Consider the following 23,043-nt stretch of genomic DNA (forward strand, 5'->3'; position numbering starts at 1 on the left):
CAACAATGTACAGAGAATAAAAGCAATTGTTTAAGGGATGTTATTATATAGCATACAAATATCAATAAGATGGGTTTAAAAACCTATGCAGTGAGAAAACAATTTTTTTCAATCAGTTAAAAAAAAAAATCCATGAGATTAATACAGTACAACATGGTTGTGTAAAATTTTAAACCACTTATATAGGTATATAACATATATAAATTGGATAGAAAGGTTACAATAACTCAAGAAAGTGACTGCATCAGAAAGGAGAAATGGGACTAGAACGGAGGATATAAAGGACTGTCAAATTTATCTGAAATATTTTATTTACCTTTTAAAAAGGATAAAACAAACATGACAATACTCTGGATGATAGACACATGGATGTTTTCCATATTACTCTATCTTTTTTAAGGTTTTCAAATAACATTAAAATAAAAAAATATATTATTTAAAACTAAAAATATCATTTCATGTAACTAAGTGCCAGGGCTCTGAACGACTACTGAGTGTTTCTTCCACTTCTCTGCTGTGCATACAACTGCAGCATAGCTATTAAAAAGCCAATGTGTTAACTAGCTTCCACTAATAAGTGGGTCTCTACTTCAAGGAAAGTGGTATTCCCTATCTTCTATTACCAGATCACACTTCGGATATTATGTCCAGTGCCGGGGGCCTCAAAGTGTTGAGAGAACTCTAATGGGGAATGTCTTAAAATCTTGTCCTAAAAGTGACACAGCTGAGGTAACAGGGCCTCTTTAGCCAGAAGAAAAATCCTGAGGGTTGACCCTAAGACCCCCTTATCCATCCCCAATGACCAACTGCTCTACCTCCATGGCCATCTTCATCTCTTCCCTTTATGTCTTGGAAATGATGGCTTTTCCTGTGCTCTGGATCCCATTCCTTCATACACATGTAGGAACTTTGTTCTATTTCCTTTCTCGTTTTTCTGGATTCTATTTTCAGCCTCTGTCACTACGCACATTTTCCGTAGACAATCTCATCCACTGCCATAGCTGAAAACTCCCAAATCTTAAATCTTTAGCCCAGGACCATACAAGCAACTGGCCCAGGTATACAAGTCACATATTACCCCCTGCATCCAGAGATCACTGCAAGAAGGTTGTTGTCTGATGAATCGAAACTACTTCCAAATCAAAGATTCTAGGTTTATCAGTTTCCGTGCCCCAAAATATCCAAACAACAAATCGCTTCTCAAAAGAACAGGATGGGGTAAGACACGAGAGTGAGAAACATGCCCAGAACAGAACCACCCCAAGGTGACACAGAGGCAGAGCTAAGCACCTTTCTGACACTGGTTAGGAAATCAGCCCTCCCAAGCCTGGCCAACACTAAGAGCAGGCCTCAGTGGGGCCAAAATCCCGAGAACTCAGGAGAGGCGAGAAGAGATACTCATTTAAGAGAACTAAAATTGTGATGGAGGTGGCTGTGCACCTGTGAGGGGAGACGGAGGGCCACAGTCTCCACATTCATCAGGGGCTGCTGTGACCAGTTCTTATGAGAATCCCAAGATCAGGTGAACCCACCAGGGCACACATCTCTACTGACTCACATCACTGCCCAAAGTGGTCAGCTCCACTGATTTTTTCTCAGCTCCAGAATGCACTGACCTTACTCCAGATCCAGAGAAAACAAAGAGCCAGCACTTCAAAGGACAGCAGGAACTGAACTGCATACTTCTAATGGGTAAATTTTGTGGTATTTGAAAAATAGGACTGCAGGGGGAGAGTCAGTGATCTCTTCACTTATTCACTCACTCATTCAAGACCATTATTCCCCTAACCGATTCCTTTAAGCAGCTTGGCTATCTCACTTTCTTTGTTGCTGTCATCTACTCTCAGCTACTCAGCCACAGGTGGCTCAGAGGCCCCTACAACTCATGTTCACCTAACTCAGGTCACTTGGACCCAACTGAACAAATTCTGTCCATAGGAAAGGAGAGCTCAGAGTACCAGCTAAACTTTTATTTCTAATTAGGAATATAAGCTCTGAAACGTCAGATCTGATTTGCCCCCAATTTGACACTTTCTTGATAATGCAAACCTTGCACAAGTTACTTAACCTCTTTGAGCCTCAGTCTCCTGAAAATGGAAATACCACCACTACTCACTGTAAAGATGAACTAAGAGAACACAAAATTAGGTACAATGTCAGCATAAATATTACAGTCATCACTACTACTATTTACTACCCATGTTAAATATTGTAACAATAAAACAATTCAGGTCTCCCTTAGGAGGTTCATGTCCTAAAATGATCATCTCTGACATAGATATGGCTCCTTACCAAGACTCCTGACCACAGAGGAACAGAAAAGAAGCAGGGAGAAGTTTAAGCCAGATAGCAGAGGGGGCAGAGTCGAAAGTCAGGAAAAACAGACTACAGAGCAAATCTTGGCCCCCTCGGGAGTAGAGGAACTTAGGCAGCTCCAGGGTCCTTCCCACCTTCCCACCCATACACTCAGCCTCCTTACTTGAGCACTTCTTCTCGACACTGTTTTTGGGGTGCGAAGCAGGCGATGGCCCAGACTTTGATCTCAATGCCATTGTAGAACTGTTTCCCCCGCATGTCCCAGACACCCTGATTGGGTGTGGCAATGGCCCGGTTCTGGGGATAGGCAGAGGGGGCGCCCAGGTGAGCCTCAATAAAGCCAGGTGGGTAGGGGAGCAAAGGCCCCTGGCTGTAACAAGCCAACCTCCCCCCATAAGCCCCAGAGACGCTGTCTGGCCCTGACCCTGCTCACCCGGCCGCCGTACTGCAAGATGGGCGCCGGCAGCACTCGTCCCGTCACCTCCGTCATGTCATCCTTCACCTTGATCCCAAATTCCTGGATGTAGGGATCTAGGTTGTAGCTGGCATTCTTCATCTGCAAAACAAAAGAAGGGGATCTCAGGAGAGTGGTAGCTTGGCAATCCTGCTCACCCTCTGGGTCCCAAGCAGAAAGCCCTGAAGAGCAGCTGAGGCTGGTAAGGAATACCCCTAGAAAGGGGGAGAAAGTGGAAGATGAGGTAAGTGGAAGCAGATAACACAGGGAAGTAATAGAGGAGAAAAAAAAGAGATAGGAAGCAAAGCAGCTACAGGGTCAAGAAGCAAGAGCAGTCCCAGGTAACCAATCCAGACTTGTTTTCCTAAGAGTCCTGCCAAGTCAGAAAAGCATCTACTTGCTACCAGGGACTTCCATGACTGAGCAACCAAGCATACGTTTCTCTGCATCCTCACTGACCAGGCGGCTAATCTCCTCTTGTCTGTCTGGGGCCGATCTAGCTGTAGCCTTTATCATGGTTGAAGTCTGGTTGTCAGTCAGCTTCTTAATGCAGCGCTGCCCAGCCACAATGTTACAGACCTAAGGAAACGAGAAGAACAGGTAGCGCTGGCTTGAGTAGAGTCTACCCTGTACCCAGAGCCCCACAGAAAGGCCCTGGCTGCCAGTCCTGGAAGTGAACTACAAAATCTCTTGTTCACAGACAGGTAGGTAAGAAAACATTCATGTGCATTACAAAAGTCTATATAGCCACTTTGTGATTAAGGGCTTAGGATCCAGAGCCAGATCTGGGTTCAGGGCTCATATGTTAAATACAGAGAACAGTAACAATTGTTTGGAGACTAAATAAAATAAAGCACTTAAAGAATCAAGTACAGTTCTGAACATAGTAAACATCAGTGGTGGTGGTTTAGTCACTAAGCCGTGTACGACTTTTGCAAGCCCATGGACTGTAGGCTGCCAGGTTCCTCTGTAAATGGGATTCTCCAGGCAAGAATACTGGAGTGGGTTGCCATCCCCAAACACTTAGTGAGTTGTAGCATAAATTATTATTTACCAAAGGACCCAAGCTAAAACTTCTTTGAATACTAAGAAAACTCAGTATACACAAACTGGATCCTTAGATAGTAGGCAGCTGTCCAGTGGTAGCAGGCAGCAGGTTGTTCCATCCCGCAACACACCAGGAGAACTAGACCTGGTTGGTTCTAAGGCCCCAGAATACAGATGACCGCTGAGCCCTTGGACCACAGAAATCAGTCTCTGTTGACTGACAGTGTCCTCTACTGGTACGAGGAACATCTTACCACATGGTTCCTCTGACTGGGCCTAAGAGAACACAGTGAGACCAGAACAGACTTTCTAGTGATATATAAGATTTTCATTCTATTGCTTCCTGAATATACACAATATTCAGGAAGCCGTGAACAGGAAGTCTTTTGGCAGAGGAGAGAGAAACCACAGGTTTGGAAAACTTGAGTTTGAAGTCCAGCTTTGCCAATTCTACATGACGTTACCTTGGGCAGGACTCTTAACCACTCTAAGACTCTGCTTCTTTAATTTTAGTCACAGGAAAAAACACTAGCTGTGTATCGAAGCTGTTGTGAGGACTGAGATGAAATGAAATGTAAAACTTGCTTCCACAGGGCCAACGCTCTAAGTACTGATTCTCTGCCTAATTTCCAGAGTTCATGGTAACAAGGGTAGGGAAAACCAGGACAAGGTCACCTACTCTTAAACTCTGTATTTCAAAGAATACACATTAGTCAATTTACTTAATGAAAACCCAGAACTGTTAAAATTCGTGAGGTTGCTCTCCTGAAGGCAATTTAAAGGTGCAGATAATTTCAATTACAGAATCAACACTAGGGAAAAAAAGCAGAGATGTGGAGAAACTGGATCCCTTGTGCATTGCTGGTGGGAATGTAAAATGGTACACCTGTGTGGAAAACAGTATGGTGAGTCCCCAAAAAACTAAACACAGAATTACCATATGATCCAGTAATTCCACTTCTGGGTATGTACTCAAAAGAAACGAAAGCAGGGACTAAAACAAATATTTGTACATCTATCTTCACAGCAGCATTATTCATAATAGCTAGAAGGTGAAAGCAACCCAAGTATCCATCAATAAATGAATGGATAAACAAAATGTGTTATATACATACATGGAAATATTATTCAACCTTAAAAAGGGAGTTGTGACATATGCTACAACATAGAATGAACTTTGAAGACATTTGCTAAGTGAAATTGGCCAGTTTAAAAAGGCCATATATTAAAAAAAAAAAATAAAAAGACCATATATTATATAATTTCATTTTTATGAGGTGTCCAGGATAGACAAATCCATAGAGACAGAAGCAGATTAGAGATTAGTAAGGGCTAGTGCAGAGGATAGAAGGGATGGTAAGTGACTATTAAGGGGTGTGGTCTTGCTTTGGGGGATGATGAAAATGCTTTAAAATCACACAATGGTGATGGTTATGCAATTCTGTGAATACACTAAAAACCACTGAATTGCACATTTTAAGAGGGCAAACTTTATGGGATGTGAATTATGTCTCAATAAAGCTATTCTGGAAAAAAGACATCGCCTACAATAGCCTATATGATTTGACCCTGCACCTCTCCCCAAAGCCACCTCCCACTTTTCTCCTCATTAACTGCATGCCAGTCACTATGCCCTTTTTTCTCTCTCAAGAATATCCAAGCTCTCTGCTGCCTACCTACTTGCTATTAAACTCATGCCTGAAAGGTTCTTCCTTCAGGTTGTTAAAAGATAGGTTCTATCTCACGATTTGGAACTCAGCTCAAATGTCTCCTAAAAGAAGCCTTCCCTGACCACAAAAACTAAAGTGAATCTCCAAACCCCTCCACTTTATGACCATTCCCTTAACCTTATGACACTGACCACCATCTGAAACTCTCTTATTTGTCTATCTCCCCCTTCTAGATTTTCAGCTCCATGACAGCAAGGACCCTGCCTCTCTTGCTGCCTTCCTGGCACCCAGGAGTATATGACTTTAGTAGAAGCGCATTAAATATTTGTTAAGTGAACAAGCACCAGTAGAAATCAAAATATGTCATTATATAAGTTATTCACCATGGAAATTATTGTTTAAACAGAAATCATGTCAATTTGCTAACAGATCTCAGCTTGCAACAGATATTACCTAAAGCCTATCTACTTAGCTGGAACTGCCCCTAAAGACTTCTGCTTACATCTCAGAGAACATGCTGTCCTCATCTCATTTTCTATGCATCAGCAGCTATTAACTGTGTCAGAGTTCTTGGGTTTGGGGATCTCTTCTTTCTCCCTTTAGCCTAATTTCCTCTGGTTAGTTCTGAAATCCCAAAAGCTCACAGAAGGCTTAGGTCCCAGATACCTGACTCCCACTGCTAGAACAGAATAAGACAGTAATCTAGGCTAGTGCTTCTTCAACATAAACATTCATATTTGACAGAATCTTTGGATTCTGTAAAAAGAGATACTGATAAAGCAAATCTAGGTGGAACCTGAGATTCTGCATTTCAAATAAGCTTTCAGGTAATAACTATGCTCTTGGTCTGCTGACCACACTTTGAGTAGTACAGGACTAGACAATGAAGCGGTCAGAGGCAGGTTCCCAGTAGGCATTCTGGCTGCCAACAGGGAAGCCCTAAACATTATGGCTAGTGTATAACAAACCAAATACAGACTAGTGGTTCTTCATTTGCATTCTATGACTTAAAGAGCATTACTATTCTTTCTTTAATTGCAGAATTTCAAAGGTTGGCTGAAGCATAAAAATATGACAAATCTTGGTTAAAACTTTTTCAAAAGGAACACATTGATGACTAGGGAAATAGGATTCCCATTACAGGTAACATTCACCTCCAATATCTGTAAAATAAAGTACATTTGTATCTTTAGGTTATTTATGATTCCCAGCTCCAGACAGGGAAAGAGAAATTAAGAGGACATGAGTGTATCTTAGAGTGTTCATTATCTTTATTGTAGTGATGGCGTCATGAATACATATGTCAAAACACATCAAATGGTACACTTAAAATGTGCAGTTTATTGTATGTCAACTATAAATAAAGCCATACAAAAATGAAAAAATAAATAAAGGATATGCATGTAGGTATCTGAAATCTCTGTCCTGAATGAACTAATTACTTATTAAACAGTAAATATATACAGCTTCGCCTCTGCCTGGCAGTCCTAAAAAACCATGAGAGCAGGACGGAGGATAAGTAAAGAATTCAGCAGTTAAGAACGATGACTGCGTTTCACAGAATGTCCTCTAAGAACATCACTTTTCCAAGCCTTAAAATGATGAGACTATAAATAGAAGAACAGACCTCTGATGACCTGTGTACAGGTACAATGCTTGTTCCCCAGCCCGGCCATTACTTGGCAGCCTCACCTCTAGGGGCAGGTAGGTATGCTTTTGTTCCTGGCCAACTTGCAGGCAAGGCAGGTGGGGATACTTGAGCTGCAGGTTATATTTCTGCTTGAAATACTGGGCCACTGTGCACTCCACAGTCTGTCCACTCTCCAGCTGCAGAGGAAAGCTGTTTGGGGGAAGGGAAAGAGGTGTCATAGTCCAGCATTCAATAACACCTTTCTAGATCTATAACCATGCACAGGGCCAGACTTGACTTCATTCCTTTCCAGCCTCTGTGAGCACTCCTGCCACTCATGGTAAAACAGAGGCAACACAGGGCCCCAAGAGTGAAGCCAAAGATTTGAAAAACAAGTTACACAATGGTCAGATCATATCTGATTCATCTGTTATTTCTAATGTTGAGCATGAAGTCTGACACACGGTAGTCACTCATGGTCCAGCAGTCTGAAGTGAAGATTTTAGACGAAATCAGTGACAACTTTCCCCAAGGTCTAACCCAGGATCTCAGCTTTCTTTTTCAGGAGTAAGTTCAGAGAGATTCTAACATTTACAGAACTGAGAAAGAAGCCAGGGAAAGACACTTGCTCTACAGGAAAAGTCCAAGAAGGAAAGGTAGAGACCAAGAAGGTAAAATGGTAGGGAGAGTCTCTATCAATGGATCTGGGAATGTTAGGGGAGGGATGCCAAATTCCTACAGTTTATCTTCAAAAACAGAGCTCATCCTCAGGGCCAGGTAGGGGGATGGAGAGTGTGAACAGAGTATGTTGAAATATCGGCCCTCTTCCACCAGTGGTTTAGCTTAGCAGCCCCATCAACTTACGTCTGATGGCTGGCAGGGCGGCGGGTAACATTACACACGCGGTATTTCCTCTTCATCTGTCCACAGTGGGTCACTTCCACCTTCAGGCCTGGGATACACACACTGCTTGTCAGAGTTGGAAAAGGTTGCTCATGTGCCCAGGCTTGGCCTCTCGCCTGAATATATCCCAAGGGGATTTCCTTTTAGAACTAAAGAGAAAGGAGCGCTGATTCCCCGCCCCACCGGGCTGGGTCCTCACCCTTGATCTCCTTGGTGAAGCGCACACGCTGCGAGTCCGTGAGGGCTTTGGGCTGCTCGTCTATGTTCCTGATGTCGAGCACCTCACACATGAACTCAATCACTGGCTGCGCCTTGTAGAAGGCAGTGGCTGAGACTGTGGGGACAGCGGAGGTACGGCTCAACTCAGACTCTGCCTTCCAGAACAACGGGGGGCACTGCTCTGTACACCCTCTTCCTCACAGGGTACAGGGATGGGGGAGGGCTCCCAGGGCTGCAGGGACGAGACTAGGAGTGTGGTTACCGAGCTGGGAGGGGTGAGGCTGGGAGTGTGGTCACTGGACGCAGGGTGCCCCTGGCTCCACGGCTCTCCCCACTCACCATCAATGTTGAGCATCATCTTCCACATGGCAGGGCGCACAGACTGGTGAAAGCCGAACCAGACCTCGCGCCCACCCCCCAGCGGGTGGTAGTAGCCCTCAGGCGGTGAGAAGAAGGAGCGGCCCACGGGGGTGTACCTGGCAGGGACAGGCAGAGAACTGGTCCCTCGGGCACAGGCCCCCACCCTGTGAGGCATCCTGGGCACGGAGGAGCCCTGGCCTGGAAGGCAGGACACCAGGGCTTTAATTCCAGCTCTCATAGTTTACTAGCTGTGTGACTGACCTTGTACAAGACTCTACCCTTTTTCTGCCCTGCAGAGACAGATGGGGTGAGGTCCAAAAATAACTAAAAGGGACAGGGCCAAAGCTTTGTACCACCTAAATGTATATGCACACTTGCCTGGCATACAGTAGGGTTTCAAAGAATTTTTTATTTGAAAGGCATAATGTGGGACCTTAAAATATATGCTCATTTCCCTCCTCCTCCCATACACTTCTGCCACCACTAGTAGCCCAGATATTAACTACACCAAGTACCTCATGGATGCCAGGTGCCTCATGGCTACATCCAGGGCTTGCACAGACTCCAGGGGAACAGGGATCTGGCCACTGACCAAGGCTTCATGCAGCATGCGCCAGCTCACAATGGCCAGCCACTTGATGGAGACCTTGAAGATTCGATCCTTCCCTTCCCCAGGGATTGTCACCTCAAAGTCAACCTTCAGGAAAGAGAAAGGAGTGAAAGATGTCCAATGCCTTCCCACAATTCAATGTTCCTTGCCCTGCCCCTACTGTCCCTAACCCCTAAGATTTGCCAAGAATCTGCTTCTTAGGCTGGTAAGGACTCACAATGAAGACTTCTGAATAACTCCAGCCCCTAAGTCTCCAGCCACCTTGGCTCACTGTATCTCTCTGTCCCTCTCAACCACACTTAGTAGGAAGTCCTTTAGGTCTGTTTTAAGTCTAGTCTTAGTCTGTTTGGGACACGGACAGACATACAGTAGGCTAAATAAACATAAGCACCTACCCATCCCTCAACCTAAAACACACTTTCTCAGCACAAACAATGAAAGGGATCTCCAGACACCAGACTCCAAATAGGCTTACGTGACCTCTGTCCCTCCCCAGACCCTTGACACAGATCCAGCATGACTCCCAACCATACCCGTTCGTTGCCAATGGGCAGTGCTGTGACAGTGTAAATGTTCTTCTTTCCATCATACACGGGCTTGCGATCACCAAAGATCTGAGGCTTGAAATGCTGGACCATGTATTCCACCACTTCCCTGTGGAGAATGGGAAAGGCCAGAGGAAGCTGAAAGACTACTATTTCTAGCTCGTGGAAGTAATTTAAAGTCCAGGCAATGTCCCATCTACCTGCCAGCTACTAATTCTGTCCTACCAGCTACTAATCTCTATAACAGTGCTTCTCAAGCTTCTCAATCACCTGGAGATATAAAATGCAGATTCTGATTCAGTAGATTTAGAGCTAAGTCTGATACTCTACATCTCTAACTTGCTGTCCGGTGGTATTTTTGGTCCTCGGATCACCAAGGCTCCAAAGGACCCAAAAGAGTGATTGCGAGCACCTCTGGAACAGAGGATGAGGCTGAGGGGAAAAGAGCTTAATCTCAGGGTCTGTCCAGAATCGGGAACAAAAATCCAGGCTGCTCCAATCCCTGAGATGATAATCAAAAAAGGTAAAGGAAGAAGTCTAAATTGGAATAGGAATAAAGTGTGGAAGAAAAACCTCATCTCTTCCATCTCTCTGAAGCCTTTAGTTCTACCATCCTGTTTTCTCTCCATTATTATCCCTTTCTTGATTTCACTTCCTGTCCTCTGCTATTTAGATTCCAGAGTATCCATCTATCCTTCAAAATCCCAACCCATCTGACCCCTTCACTTTCAAAATCAAACATCTTGAATACTACTGGATAAAAAGACTGAAAATATACATTGGAATCTAACTGTAAACACATGCTTTCAATGTCAATTAGGCCTCAGTGCTGCCCAGCAATCTTTTTAACTCTGATTACTTTCATCCTCATAGATTGTGTCAAACCTTCTCCACTACCCCTGTAACAACAGAACCCATTGCTACCTCAGATCAAAAAGCATCTTTAAAAATTTTGAAAAGAGTACAGTGTAGAAGGCAAGGCCACCCTCAAGTTTCCAGACATATAAACAAACATATTTATATATACAAGCTTTTCCTTTCTCTTTCCTCTCACACTTGAAATATCCCTTCTATGTATTAATTTTTAAGTATCTGAAAATATGTTCAACATCACTCATTACAGAAATACAATTTAAAATCAGACCAAGATATAATTCTCTGCTTACAAGAATGCCAATGATTAAAAAAATCCAATATACTGAATTGGTGCAGATACAGGGGGACACCGTAAGATATAAATTTGTACAACTTACCTTAAAAAAAAAAAACTGACACTACCTCAAAAATTGTAAATGTACTGTGCCAGCAATTCTAGTCCTAGGACTTTATCCTACAGATACATTCATACTTGAGAGCAAAAATGTATCTCTATTAATATTCTATAGAGTTTCATTTTTGTAGCAAAAGTTTAGACTTGCCTAAATGTTTCTGAATAATTATTATTAAATATCTAATAATAAAGAATGAGGCATCTGTGGGTACTGATATGTATCACTTTCCAAAATACATTGCTCAGTGGAAAAAGCAAGGTGCAGAGCAAGATATATGATTCTGTATTCCATGTGTTTTAAAATGTTTGCATACAAATATGCTTGTATATGTATAGAAAAATATCTGGAAGTGTACTGAAGGGTAATAACAAATGCATCTGGGGAAAGGGACTAGGGGACTGGAGGTCAAGGTAATAGGAAACATTTTTCACTGTTACTCTTTCTGTAATATTAAAAACGTTTTTTATACTGTGCATGAATAGTTGTCAAATAATAACAAAATAAATTAATTTTAAGAGCTACTACTTCTTCTAAGGCTAAATCCTCAAACTGTGTATCCTGTATGTCCTCCTGCCTTAGCCAGAACATCCCACTCATTCCTTTCCTCTCTGTCCCATACCTTTAACTTCTACACTAGCTCCTTGGTTTATAAACATATCCATGTCTTATTCTTAAAAATTTTTCACTTATTAATTTCAACAAATAATGAAATGCAGCAGGCTTGAGCCCTATAATCTTCTCAAGTCAACATACTCCTTCTCTCCCATGCTTCACTGTCAACTTATCTAGAAAAAAGCTATCAGATCTCTCACTATCCCTACCACATCACCTTCCACTTTTTCCTTAACTCACTCTTACCATCTGAGCCACCAGGGAAGTTCCTATTCCTTAACTTACTCTTAGATTACTAGCCCAACTGCTCCACTAGAACAGCTGTGGCAAAAGGTATCAATAGTCTCCAAATAGCCAAATCCAGTGATCTACTTCAACATTTACCTTAAGTTAGAATCTCTTCCTCAAAAATGTTCTTGAATTTGGTGATATCACCTTCAACGTGTTTTTCTTTTACCTCCCTGGATTCTTTTAAGGATGTGAAACTCAGGAAAACAAGGACTACTGGACTTAGTGGCTTAAATGTGCATCACTTACCGGTTGACTCTGCGAGGACACTTATCTGGCTTGATATCCACTTCGTAGTGATAGACGTCAATCTTAGGGATGTCCACTTCAAAGTAATTGGCCAGGAGCTTGATTGGTTTCCCCACAGTGCCAATGCCAGGCCGGCGAGGTGCCTGGAACACCTGCTGCAGGGGGGGCAGGTAGGCGCCTGCAGCTACAAGACAGAGAGCCTGGTGAGGGTAAAGTCTGGTAATCTCCTTACCACTCTGATCAGAGAAAGCACAAGGACTCCTAGAATGAGAGCAGCAGAGTGTAGGGGAAGCCTCTTTCCTGCCTACCCAACCTAAATGAGGATTTCCACTGGTTGAAACCCAGGCTCATTTTTTAAAAAACTCTTTCCAGTTAGGAAAATTACCCTTGTTATCTATCTTAAATTCATCAAGTGAGTACGTAATAACTTCCTATTAATGTTAAATAAAGGGACTAAATTTGGCTCTTTCTTTCCTCTATTGGATTGAGACATCTGCCTCCACCAGGTATCCAGCAGACCCTACTATCTGTCAGCTAGATGCTTACTTCACTCATCACCATCCTGAACACACAAAAAAAGCATCACCTTAAAGTTCCTCCAACTGCAAGCAGGAGGAAGACCTAAAGAAGGCCAAGTGCCAGGGAAAGGGGTGGGGCAGGGCAACAAGCAAGGACGAGGGCCAATGTCTGGGAAAAGATTAAGGCAACAGAATGGCTGAGATTGGAAAAGGAGAAAAGGCTAACAGGACAGATTCTGGAGACCAAGGAAAGGAGACAGGCTGAAACAGGGAGCTGCTAAAGGGGCTAGAACTAATGCTTGAATTGGGAAGGAGGAAAGGCTGGAATAGGGGCTGGGGCAAGATAGGTTAGAGCTGACAGCCTAGGCAGGAAGTAAGGCTGCAAGTTGGGAGAGAATGAAGCAAAAGTTCAAAAGAAGAAAAATCTAGGGAATGAAGGTAGGCTAAACATAGGCGACTAAGGCAAGAGCAGGCTAGAGTAGAGGACTCAGGAAGGAGGGGCACCAATTATCCTGCTGGAGAAGATGAGATTACTGGCTCTGGGAAGAAGAATACAACATCCTCTCCAGGCCCACACCTCCTTCCACGCAGAGGGCCCCAACAGTTGCAGTAGGGATCAATTTTAAGACATCGGAGGCCCCGGGGAAAGGGCTAGGGCTGAGCCAGCTCCCACTACTTTCTCCTCTATTGCCACCAGCATGATTGCTGCCCTGGGTTTTATTTTCTAGCTTGAGGGGAAAGGGAAGAAAAAAGGAAAACTGCCTAAGAGAACCCTTTGTCCATATCTACTATTGTCCTGGCCAATAGAGGACCAGCCTAGTTGGGAGGAGAGAGGGATAAAACAGCCGAGAACCTCCCGTTATCAGAGATCTGCTTTCATAGTTGGCCAGGCTGGGGGGGTCAGGAAGAGGTCAGAACCCTTCAAGGGAGAGGCCTGCTTCCCAGAGCTAAGCTGCTGTGTCTCCTTCTAACCACCTGTCAAGCCTACCCTACAGGGAAACGCAGGCAGGGAAATGGAGGCCCAGCCTGGGGAGAAAAGGCCTTCAGAACTCCGCTACCTGGGGAAGTAAAAGCTTAACTAATAGCACCTGGCCACCTACTGTAGAAAGAGCTGGACAGAAATTATATACAAGCCATAGTCAGACATACACATCCAAACACATACTTAGAATTGGACAGTTTACCTTCACAAACATACCCCTCACCTAGATTGTGAGTCCTTCAAAGATACAAAGACTGTATGTATCTGCCTTGGTCACTGCTGAATCTCCAGTGTCTGGCATACAGGAGGTGTTCAACACACAGATAAGACACAAATTAACAAACAGATCCGTAGACATACCACAAAGAACACACAAGCACAAGTGCACACGCACACACACACCTGCAAACTGCTCAGAAACAATTATAAATCCTGCACAGAACAAACAAGACCCTAGAGGAAGTAGCTGGTAAGAGATACCCTTCCCCTCCCCAAGTTCTTACATTCCATTCACCTCCTTAGCCTCCCAGGCTGAGTAATTGTTTGGAGTCTTGGGAGAAAGACATCCCCTAGAGCTAGGGGCTGGGTAGAAATGATGGGGGATGGGACAGACACTCTAGCCTCAGAGTCTCCTCTTCCTCAGAAATAGGACTACACACCAGACCTAGCCTTAGTCACCCTCCATGCCTAGGAGGCTCTGGGAAAACAGGGAGGCCCCCACCTTCCCCTTCATACCCAAACTAGGGAAGGCAGGATGAAGAGAGAACCTCTCTCCCACCCCATCCTCCTACAAGTCTTACGGCAGTACAAAGTTCCCCCAACCCCACCCTGCCCCCAGCTTTTAGTCTGAGAAAGGGAGACACTTCCCTTCAGACCCAGACAGGGACAGACGGCCACTTTGTGATGCAGATGAGGGCCCCTGCACAGAGGACAAAGCTTGGGCCTTGGGGGAAGGGGGCGGGGCCGTTCTCTGCAGACAAAAGCAAGGAGGGAGGGGCTATGAAAAGGACACTCCCCCTCCCCCATCCCCAACCAGCCCTGAGAAGGAAAAGGAAGAGCCGAAAGGCCTGGCTCAGGGACCCCCTTCCCTGCAGTTCTGAGGCCACGTACCTACCAATAAGCTAGACTGCCCATTCAAAAGACAAACTCAAGGCTGGGTTAGCTGTCCAGTAAGCAAAGAGGAAGAGGCCAATCTCTCCAAAAAGAATTTATCCACACACTAAGTACACACAAATTATTAGACACCATACAATGTACTTAACCATTTATGTTCACAATGGAATGTGACTCAATTCAAAAAATAAAGATGTACTTGTGTCAAGGCCTAGACATTCGTTGTTTCCACAGATAATCAGATACTAACTCCACCCTCTAGGAGCTCCCAGTCCAGTATATGTGCTTGAAACACACCTAAGCACAGAAGGCACATCTGGCCTTGAGCCCAGTGAAGCCAGAGACAATACGCTGCTTTGTGTACTGTGTCCTCCAACCTCCAAGAAAATAGTCCTAGCCTAGGAAGGAGGCAGTTATGGGATCCTTCTACTCACAGCTTCCAGAATGAATTTCAATTACACCCTTTGATGAGGTAAAGGTTGCCCCATTAGGCTACAGCCAACTCCAGATACCAGGCTCTAGTTCCTTCCCTAGAAGCTTATTTATTGTAACAACAACCAAAAACAAAAAGTCAATTTTTTCATCACTCTCGAGACCACTAGGAATTCATCAGAATAAAACCACAAGCAGTCTGGTATGGGTGCCAGTTCCCAGAAATCCATCTGGACTTCTGTGTCCTACTACTCTAGTTCCAGGGCTTGTTGCAAGTAGTCTCTAGCCCAGAAAACCAAGAGAGTTCATGGAAGGGAGAGAGGGGCCTAAGGGAAAAAGGAAGTATTAACAGTTTCCTGAAGCCAGTTGCCCCCTGAATTCCACCTTAAGGCTTATACAGCCTTCACAAGGTTGTTTTCATCTTTGTGAAAGTAATCACTAAGTACTTAAAGATCACTGAATGAATGACTTGAATGAGTTGGCAAGAGTTATTTCCTTAAGAGTATTAGATCTGGTATAAAAGACAAAGATGCTTGCTTCAACCAGAAATGAAATTCATGTCCCAAATGAAATAAAATTCACGTCCCAAATGGAAATTCTATTCTCCCCTCTAGATCAAATGGAAGTAGTGAGACAAGATCTAAAAGATTCCCAGGTCCAGACTGCTCCAGCCACCAAAAAGATAAGACACCTAGGAAACAGGAGGTGCCACCACCCTCATCCCATCCAGGGACTCTGGCCTTCTTGGGACAGCCTTGCCTCAGTTTCCCCTCTAATCTCCTTTTTCTCCTGACTGTGAATAAGGAGAAGTTAAGGCTATCACCTGGGACACACTATGGTGAAGGCTATAAACTTCCCCCTACCCCAAACAACTTATATATGACAAAAGGCTAGCCTGACAACGCTGGGTCTAATAACATGGCTCTGACAGTTTCTGGGGAGTAGAGAGAGCAAAAAGAAAAGATAACCAGTAGGGGACAGCAACCATAAAAACATAAAGGCATAGAAAGATTAGGCTGTCAACTCAGGAAACATTCAATAGAGAGGTCATTATGCTTGGATTAAAAGATCCCAACTCTGCTCACTATTGAACCAGAAACATGCAAACCAGGCAAACAATCCCTTCTATGGAAAGCTGGTCCTGGCCTTGGTCCCTCAGCAACCAATACATTCTCTAAGGCCTGTCTTCAAGTAGGACCTGTCCCTAACCTAAAACATTGCTCCCATCCCAATCTTTCCTCATCCTAATGGCAGAATAAGAAACTTGTCCATTTCCCTCAACCTATTCTTGGCAAATTGAGACTGAAGGTTTCAGAGACAAGCGAAAGACCACCAAGATGGGGAAGGGGCCCATTTCCATTTGTGTCCTGCCAACATAACCTAAGAGAGACTACACCCCATGAGCGCGCTCCTTTTACCAAGTCAACCTGGCGGGATTAGGGGTAGGGGGGTTCGGGCGGCCACGCCCCCACCACATCGGGCAGCCCCTTCCAGCTGCCACCTCCGCGCATGCTCTGGCGCCTCCACTCCAGCTCCCCAGACTTAAGGGGGGGAATCCCAGGGCTGGATCCCCACCCACTGCCCCCTGACCCTCGCCCCCGCGTCAGGCCCGGCTGGGGCGGAGCTCACAGCCCAGCTCTGGCGCCTTCCCCCAAAAGACATCATCCCAGCCCAACCCATACCGGCTGAGCCCCCGCCCAGGGCATGCGGCAGCTCTGGGCCCATCTGTGTCGACCCCCCTCTCCTGGACACCTGGAGCCCGCCCCCTGCCACCTGCCGGGCCTCTCCCTAGGCCTCCCGGTACCTCCGGGAGTCCTCCTGTGCGTTCAGGCCCTTCTCCCAAAGCACTTCCCACCTCCACGAGTGCATAGAGGCTCCTTTGATAAATGGCCCCCGTCTCAGACCTCCCTTCGCAAGGTTTCCCCCGGAACTGCACACAGCCCCCTTCAAACTGGGCCCCCCATCTCAGAAGAGCCCCGTTCCCCACTCAGGAAACCCCTCCTCACTCAGAAACCCTGCTCTTCACGCGAGAGTCCCCTAGTCCTTGGAGCATGCATCGTCCCCGCTCCAGAGGGCCCTTACCTGCTCCCGAGGGTCCCGCTTCCATCCCATATACCCGTGCGGAGATCAGGCGGCCCGGAGACTGTGGAGTCCAGCGTGAGGGGCCTAGGTACCCCGCACTTTAGCTGCCTGGGCTCCCGGGCCGGGCTCGGCTGCCCCCCCAAGCCCGGCCGCTCGCGCCGCCGCCCCCGCAGCCTCCGTTGCCGCCGCCGCCGCGGAGCCTGCAGCAGCTCCCCCTGCGAGCGCCCGGCCAGCTGCCAGTGCGCAGGCGCGACCGCCAGGCCCAGGGGGCGGACGGGAACGAGTCAAACGGGGCGCTCCGACGGCAACAAAGGCCAATGGAGAGGGGCGGGGGCACCGGGGACCGGAGGCAGCGGCCCCTGGCGGTCACCCATCGCCATGCAGCCCGGCGGGAGGGCTCCGGTAAAGGCGCCGCGGAACCGCGCAGTGGCGTAAGTGGGGCGGGGCGGGAGGACAACACCCCCCCCACCCCCACCCCGCAGCAGCCTCCGGCCTTGTCTTTTCCCCAAACATGTTTCTCCAAGCCTACACACAACCTCCCCCCATTCGCACAGAGCCACGCGCACATTTCCACCTCATTCCCAGGCCACCCTCACATACTCCGAGAGCCCCATCACCCAGGGGCCCTGCCTCCCACCTCTCCTCCCAATCACCCTCATCCTTCAAGCCTCCGCTGCAAAGCGACTGCCTCCGCGAAGCCTTTCTCCGTCCCTAGTCACTGAACTCACTGACGCCACCCTCTCATCCAGGTTAGTACTGGGCGCTGAGACCAGAGATATGAAAGAGACCCTGCCTACCCTGGAAGATGTCACCGTCTCAACTTAAGTGCATCTACTGAGCTCTACCTGCGGGCTGGGAAGCACTTTCTCACAGCTCACGCCTGAATTCAGTCAATCCACTTCTGACCTCACCACGTCACTTAAAACACTTTCTATGTCAAAATTCAAAGGATAATTTTCAATTCTTACTTCGCTGCAGCATCTGACACTGTGCCTCTCCTTCCTTCTTGAGTCTTTTATTTGGCTTCAGCATTTTCTTAGGTCTCCTATTGCCTAAGTCCTTTTCGGTTTTTTCAAGAGCCCCTCCCCCCCACTCTTGTTTTTGATCCATTAAAAAAAGTGTTCACCTTGTTTTCAAACCTAGCTGTCGTCTCATTCTACCCTCCACTTTTTTGCTTAAAGGTCTCATCCATTCTTATGGCTTAACTATCCTTCCAAATCTCTACTTCCAACCATGTCTCACACTCCTATTTCCAAGAGTCTGCTGGACAGCTCCACCTGGATCTACCAGCACTTCAAATTTAAAGAGTTCAAAACTAAACTCATCTTTCCTCCCACAGAAGTGCTTGTCCTATACCTCCTGTCTCTACAAATGGCACCTTCATCCCAGAAATGACAGTTTCTCTCTCTCCCTTGCTTGTATCCCTATACAGCAGTGCACAAAGTCCTGACCTGTCTACCTGCTCACATGATCTCCTGACATTCTTGTGATGGCTCCCTGTGTTGATGCAGACCCTTATCATATCTTGACAAAAGGATCACAGTCACCTCCTTGTTAGTCTCACAGTTTCTCCTATTCAGTCTGCATCAACTGACAGGTGCTAACAGACCCAGCTCAAACATCACTTTCCCATATATTCCTTCATATGCATCAATCCATCTGTATTTTTGATGCCTACTTTACACCAGATGCTAGGAACTCAAGAGAGAAGCCATACCTAGTCACTACCCATTAGGAAGAGTAATTTCTGACACTTTTCATAGTATGCTTTTTGCTTTTCTCTAGGAGAGATTCTCCAACAGCAGGTACCTCCTGGAGGGCTTGTTTAAACACTGACTGCTAAGAACAACCCCCAGAATTTGTGATTCAGTAGCTCTTTGTGGGATCCAAAGAATACATGTTTTTAATAAGTTTCCAGAGGAAGCTTATGCTGCTGACCTGGGGGACCACACTTTGAGAACTACTGCTCTACAAGATAAACTTAAAAACAAAGACTCCAGAGTTACAATGTTTTGCTTCCAACCCTGATGCGGCCATTTACTTCAGTATTCTTGCCCGGAGAATCCTATGGCAGAGGAGCCTGGCAGGCTATGGCCCGACAGGATCACAAAGAGTCAAACACAACTGAAGTGCCTTAGCACACATGCGTCACAATTTCCTCCTCCTCCATTTTAGAGGGTGAAAATAGTACCTACCTCATTGGACTATTATTAATACATATAAAAGCTTAGAACATTACCTAGAAGAATGCAGGCAAATTATTGGTTGCTACCATAATTACTGTCTGCTTCTTGCACTACATTCTAAATTCTTTAAGAACATGGACTATGTCAAGATGCACTTCAGTCTCCCTTTAGTGCTTTGCACAAGCAGTGCCCAGAATGATTACTAAATGTAGATAGATCTGAATCAAGGCATCAAAACATCCTCAGAAACAGCAAGGTCTTTGCCTTGGTAACTAAGCTGGAAGCTCAGCATTCTTTAAGAACAGTTTGAATCTCCTGTTCTAAATGCCAAGCCTCACTCTGTGAAAGGTACCTTAACTTGGTGGAAAGGCACTGGTCACTATTCTGATCCACCTCCAAAGTGGCTAGTGGAGTCAAGCCTGGCTCTGGCCTTGCGAGTCTTTCTGCAGAGTGTCTTCATCATCAAGGATTTCACTCTTGGCTAGGCAAAGTAGTAGAGTATAAAGGAATTCCAGACAGCATCTTGTTTTTTAAATGCAGACAAACTTCTTCCAGTAATTCCTGATGTACCTTCCCAGAAAGTGACTGGCTCCTTCTGTCTCCAGTTTAATCCCTACATCTCAATTCATAGCTAATTCACACCCAAGCGCCCCTACTATGTGGGCCAAAACTCAGGTCTTCCCACTTACACACCTTCTCTAAACCTAGAGTTTCTGGACCTCAAACAATAAGAATGGCTTAAGGAAAAAAATTGTATCTCAAAAAAAAAAAAAATTGTATCTCCATCAATGTTTTCCTTTTAAAAATACTTAAATAACAGCCTAGGGACAAAGAAATCAAGGTAGTAAAATAAACATAAAATCATATACCCTTCGATCAGGAAATGAATCACCAACACTTCAGCATACACCATTTCTTTTTATCAATAATAAAATGTATTTCTTATTTCAAGAGAAATTTTAAAAATCAGAAATCACGAACAATGGAATTAATAAATGTCAGCTTGTACTCTGGAAAGATGAAACTTGTACACTTTTAAAAATTAAGGAATCATTCACATAGGTAAACTACACATATACAAAATATAAGATTTAACCAGTCCTAACATATGTATTGGCTTCCCTAGTGGCTCAGATGGTAAAGCGTCTATCTGCAGTGCAGGAGACCCAGGTTCGATCCCTGGGTTGGGAAGATCCCCTGGAGAAGGAAATGGCAGACCACTCCAGTATTCTTGCTTGGAAAATCCCATGGACCGCGGAGCCTGGTAGGCTATCGTCCATGGGGTTGCAAAGTGTCAGACATGACTGAGCGACTTCACTCACTCACTAACATATGTATCATCTTTCAGTGGCCCATCTTTTTGCCTTTTCATACTGTTCATGGGGTAACAGAATTCCAGTTGAGCTATTTCAAATCTTAAAATATGATGCTGTGAAAGTGCTATACTCAATATGCCAGCAAATTTGGAAAACTCAACAGTGGCCACAGGACTGGAAAATGACAGTTTTCATTCCAATCCCAAAGAAAGGCAATGCCAAAGAATGCTCAGACTACTGCACAATTGCACTCATCTCACACGCTAGTAAAGTAATGCTCAAAATTCTCCAAGCCAGGCTTCAACAGTACATGAACCATGAACTTCCAGATGTTCAAACTGGATTTAGAAACAGCAGATGAACTAAAGATTAAGTTGCCAACATCCACTGGATCATCGAAAAAGCAAGAGAGTTCCAGAAAAAACATCTATTTCTGCTTTATTGACTATGCCAAAGCCATTGACTGTGTGGATCACAACAAACTCTGAAAAATTATGAAAGAGATGGGAATACCAGACCACCTGGCCTGCCTCTTGAGAAACCTGCATGCAGGTCAGGAAGCAACAGTTAGAACTGAACATGGAACAACAGACTGGTTCCAAATAGGAAAAGGAGTACATCAAGGCTGTATATTGTCACCCTGCTTATTTAACTTACATGCAGAGTACATCATGAGAAACCCTGGGCTGGAGGAAGCACAAGCTGGAATCAAGATTGCCAGGAGAAATATCAATAACCTCAGATATGCACATGACACCACCCTTATGGCAAAAAGCAAAGAAAAACTAAAGAGCCTCTTGATGAAAGTGAAAGAGGAGAGTGAAAAAGTTGGCTTAAAACTCAACATTCAGAAAACTAAGAGCATGGCATCTGGTCCCATCACTTCATGGGAAACAGTGGAAACACTGTCAGACTTTATTTTGGGGGGCTCCAAAATCACTGCAGATGGTGACTGCAGCCATGAAATTAAAAGACACTTGCTCCTTGGAAGAAAAGTTATGACCAACCTAGACAGCATCTTAAAAAGCAGAGACATTACTTTGCCAAAAAAGGTCCGTCTAGTCAAAGCTATGGTTTTTCCAGTAGTCACGTATGAATGTGAGAGTTGGACTATAAAGAAAGCTGAGCACCGAAGAATTGATGCCTTTGAACTGTGGTGCTGGAGAAGACTCTTGAGAGTCCCTTGGACTGCAAGGAGATCCAACCAGTCCATCCTAAAGGAAATCAGTCCTGAATATTCAATGGAAGGACTGATGTTGAAGCTGAAACTCCACTACTTTGGCCACCTGATGCGAAGAACTGACTCACTGGCAAAGACCTTGATGCTGGGAAAGATTGAAGACCAGAGCAGAAGGGGATGACAGAGGATGAGATGGTTGGATGGCATTACCAACTCAATGGACACAAGTTTGAGTAAACTCCAGGAGTTGGTGATGGACAGAGAGGCCTGGCATGCTGCAGTCCATGGGGTCACAAAGAGTCGGACACAGCTGAGCAACTGAACTGAACTGAACATACGTATCAACCTGTGAAACCATCATTACAATGAAGACAGTCCAATTTTAAAACACGTGATAGAGATTTAACAAATATAAGGGAATTAATGATTCACTCCAGTGGGCTTCCCTGGTGGCTCAGCTGGTAAAGAATCCTCCTGCAATGCGCGAGACCTGGGTTCAGTCCCTGGGTTGGAAGACCCCCTGGAGAAGAGAAAGGCTACCTACTCCAGTATTCTGGCCTGGAGAATTCCATGGACTGTATAGTCCATGGGGTCGCAAAGAGTCGGACACAACTGAGTGACTTTCACTTTCTTTCAATCCCATTCTTAAAAAAATAATTAAAATCAATCACCTTAACAAGCTAATAGAATATCTATTTTTAGCTAGTGGAGAAGCAGAGATGCTTTCCTGTTTTTAAGGAATAAATGAGGTCACTCTTTACTACTATTTTAATACTGGTTTGGATATTCTAGCCAGAACAGAGAGACAGAGAAATAAACACATAAAAAAAAACTTTATTCTAGTTGCAATTATATAATAAGAAAATATGCAGTCTCACTAATTTTAAAATTAGTAAGACTAAGTAAGTGGAAAGATTCAAGAAAATAGCAAAAATCTACAGCATTCACTCCTAGAACAAGTATTAATTAATTAGAAACTATAATGGTAAAATAGCTAATTTAAAATACTTAGGAATAAACTTAATGAGAAATGCTTGTGATCTAAGAGAAATTCTGTAAG

At 44.9% G+C, this 23,043-nt stretch overlaps 1 protein-coding gene across 2 annotated transcripts in view; it reads right to left on the reverse strand.

Moving 5' to 3' along the window:
- The window catches only part of LOC110129074 (protein argonaute-1), a 35,498-nt gene extending 17,992 nt beyond the window's left edge, over positions 1-17,506 (reverse strand). Inside the window, exons 1-11 of one of the 2 annotated variants that reach the window (XM_020880232.2) lie at positions 17,302-17,506; positions 12,175-12,358; positions 9,743-9,863; positions 9,115-9,296; positions 8,579-8,715; positions 8,220-8,354; positions 7,982-8,069; positions 7,180-7,327; positions 3,230-3,349; positions 2,750-2,872; positions 2,480-2,613 (exon numbers count right to left, since the gene is read on the reverse strand). In XM_020880232.2, the coding sequence (XP_020735891.1) occupies positions 2,480-2,613; positions 2,750-2,872; positions 3,230-3,349; positions 7,180-7,327; positions 7,982-8,069; positions 8,220-8,354; positions 8,579-8,715; positions 9,115-9,296; positions 9,743-9,863; positions 12,175-12,358; positions 17,302-17,326 (1,397 nt within the window). In that variant the 5' untranslated portion in view covers positions 17,327-17,506. Of the gene's footprint in view, positions 1-2,479; positions 2,614-2,740; positions 2,873-3,229; positions 3,350-7,179; positions 7,328-7,981; positions 8,070-8,219; positions 8,355-8,578; positions 8,716-9,114; positions 9,297-9,742; positions 9,864-12,174; positions 12,359-17,301 lie in introns of both variants that reach the window. The other variant, XM_020880231.2, reaches the window with a different exon arrangement.
- Positions 17,507-23,043: the final 5,537 nt, after the last annotated feature.

The sequence above is a fragment of the Odocoileus virginianus genome, chromosome 5 (genome assembly GCF_023699985.2).
Source record: "Odocoileus virginianus isolate 20LAN1187 ecotype Illinois chromosome 5, Ovbor_1.2, whole genome shotgun sequence".
Taxonomy (NCBI): domain Eukaryota; kingdom Metazoa; phylum Chordata; class Mammalia; order Artiodactyla; family Cervidae; genus Odocoileus; species Odocoileus virginianus.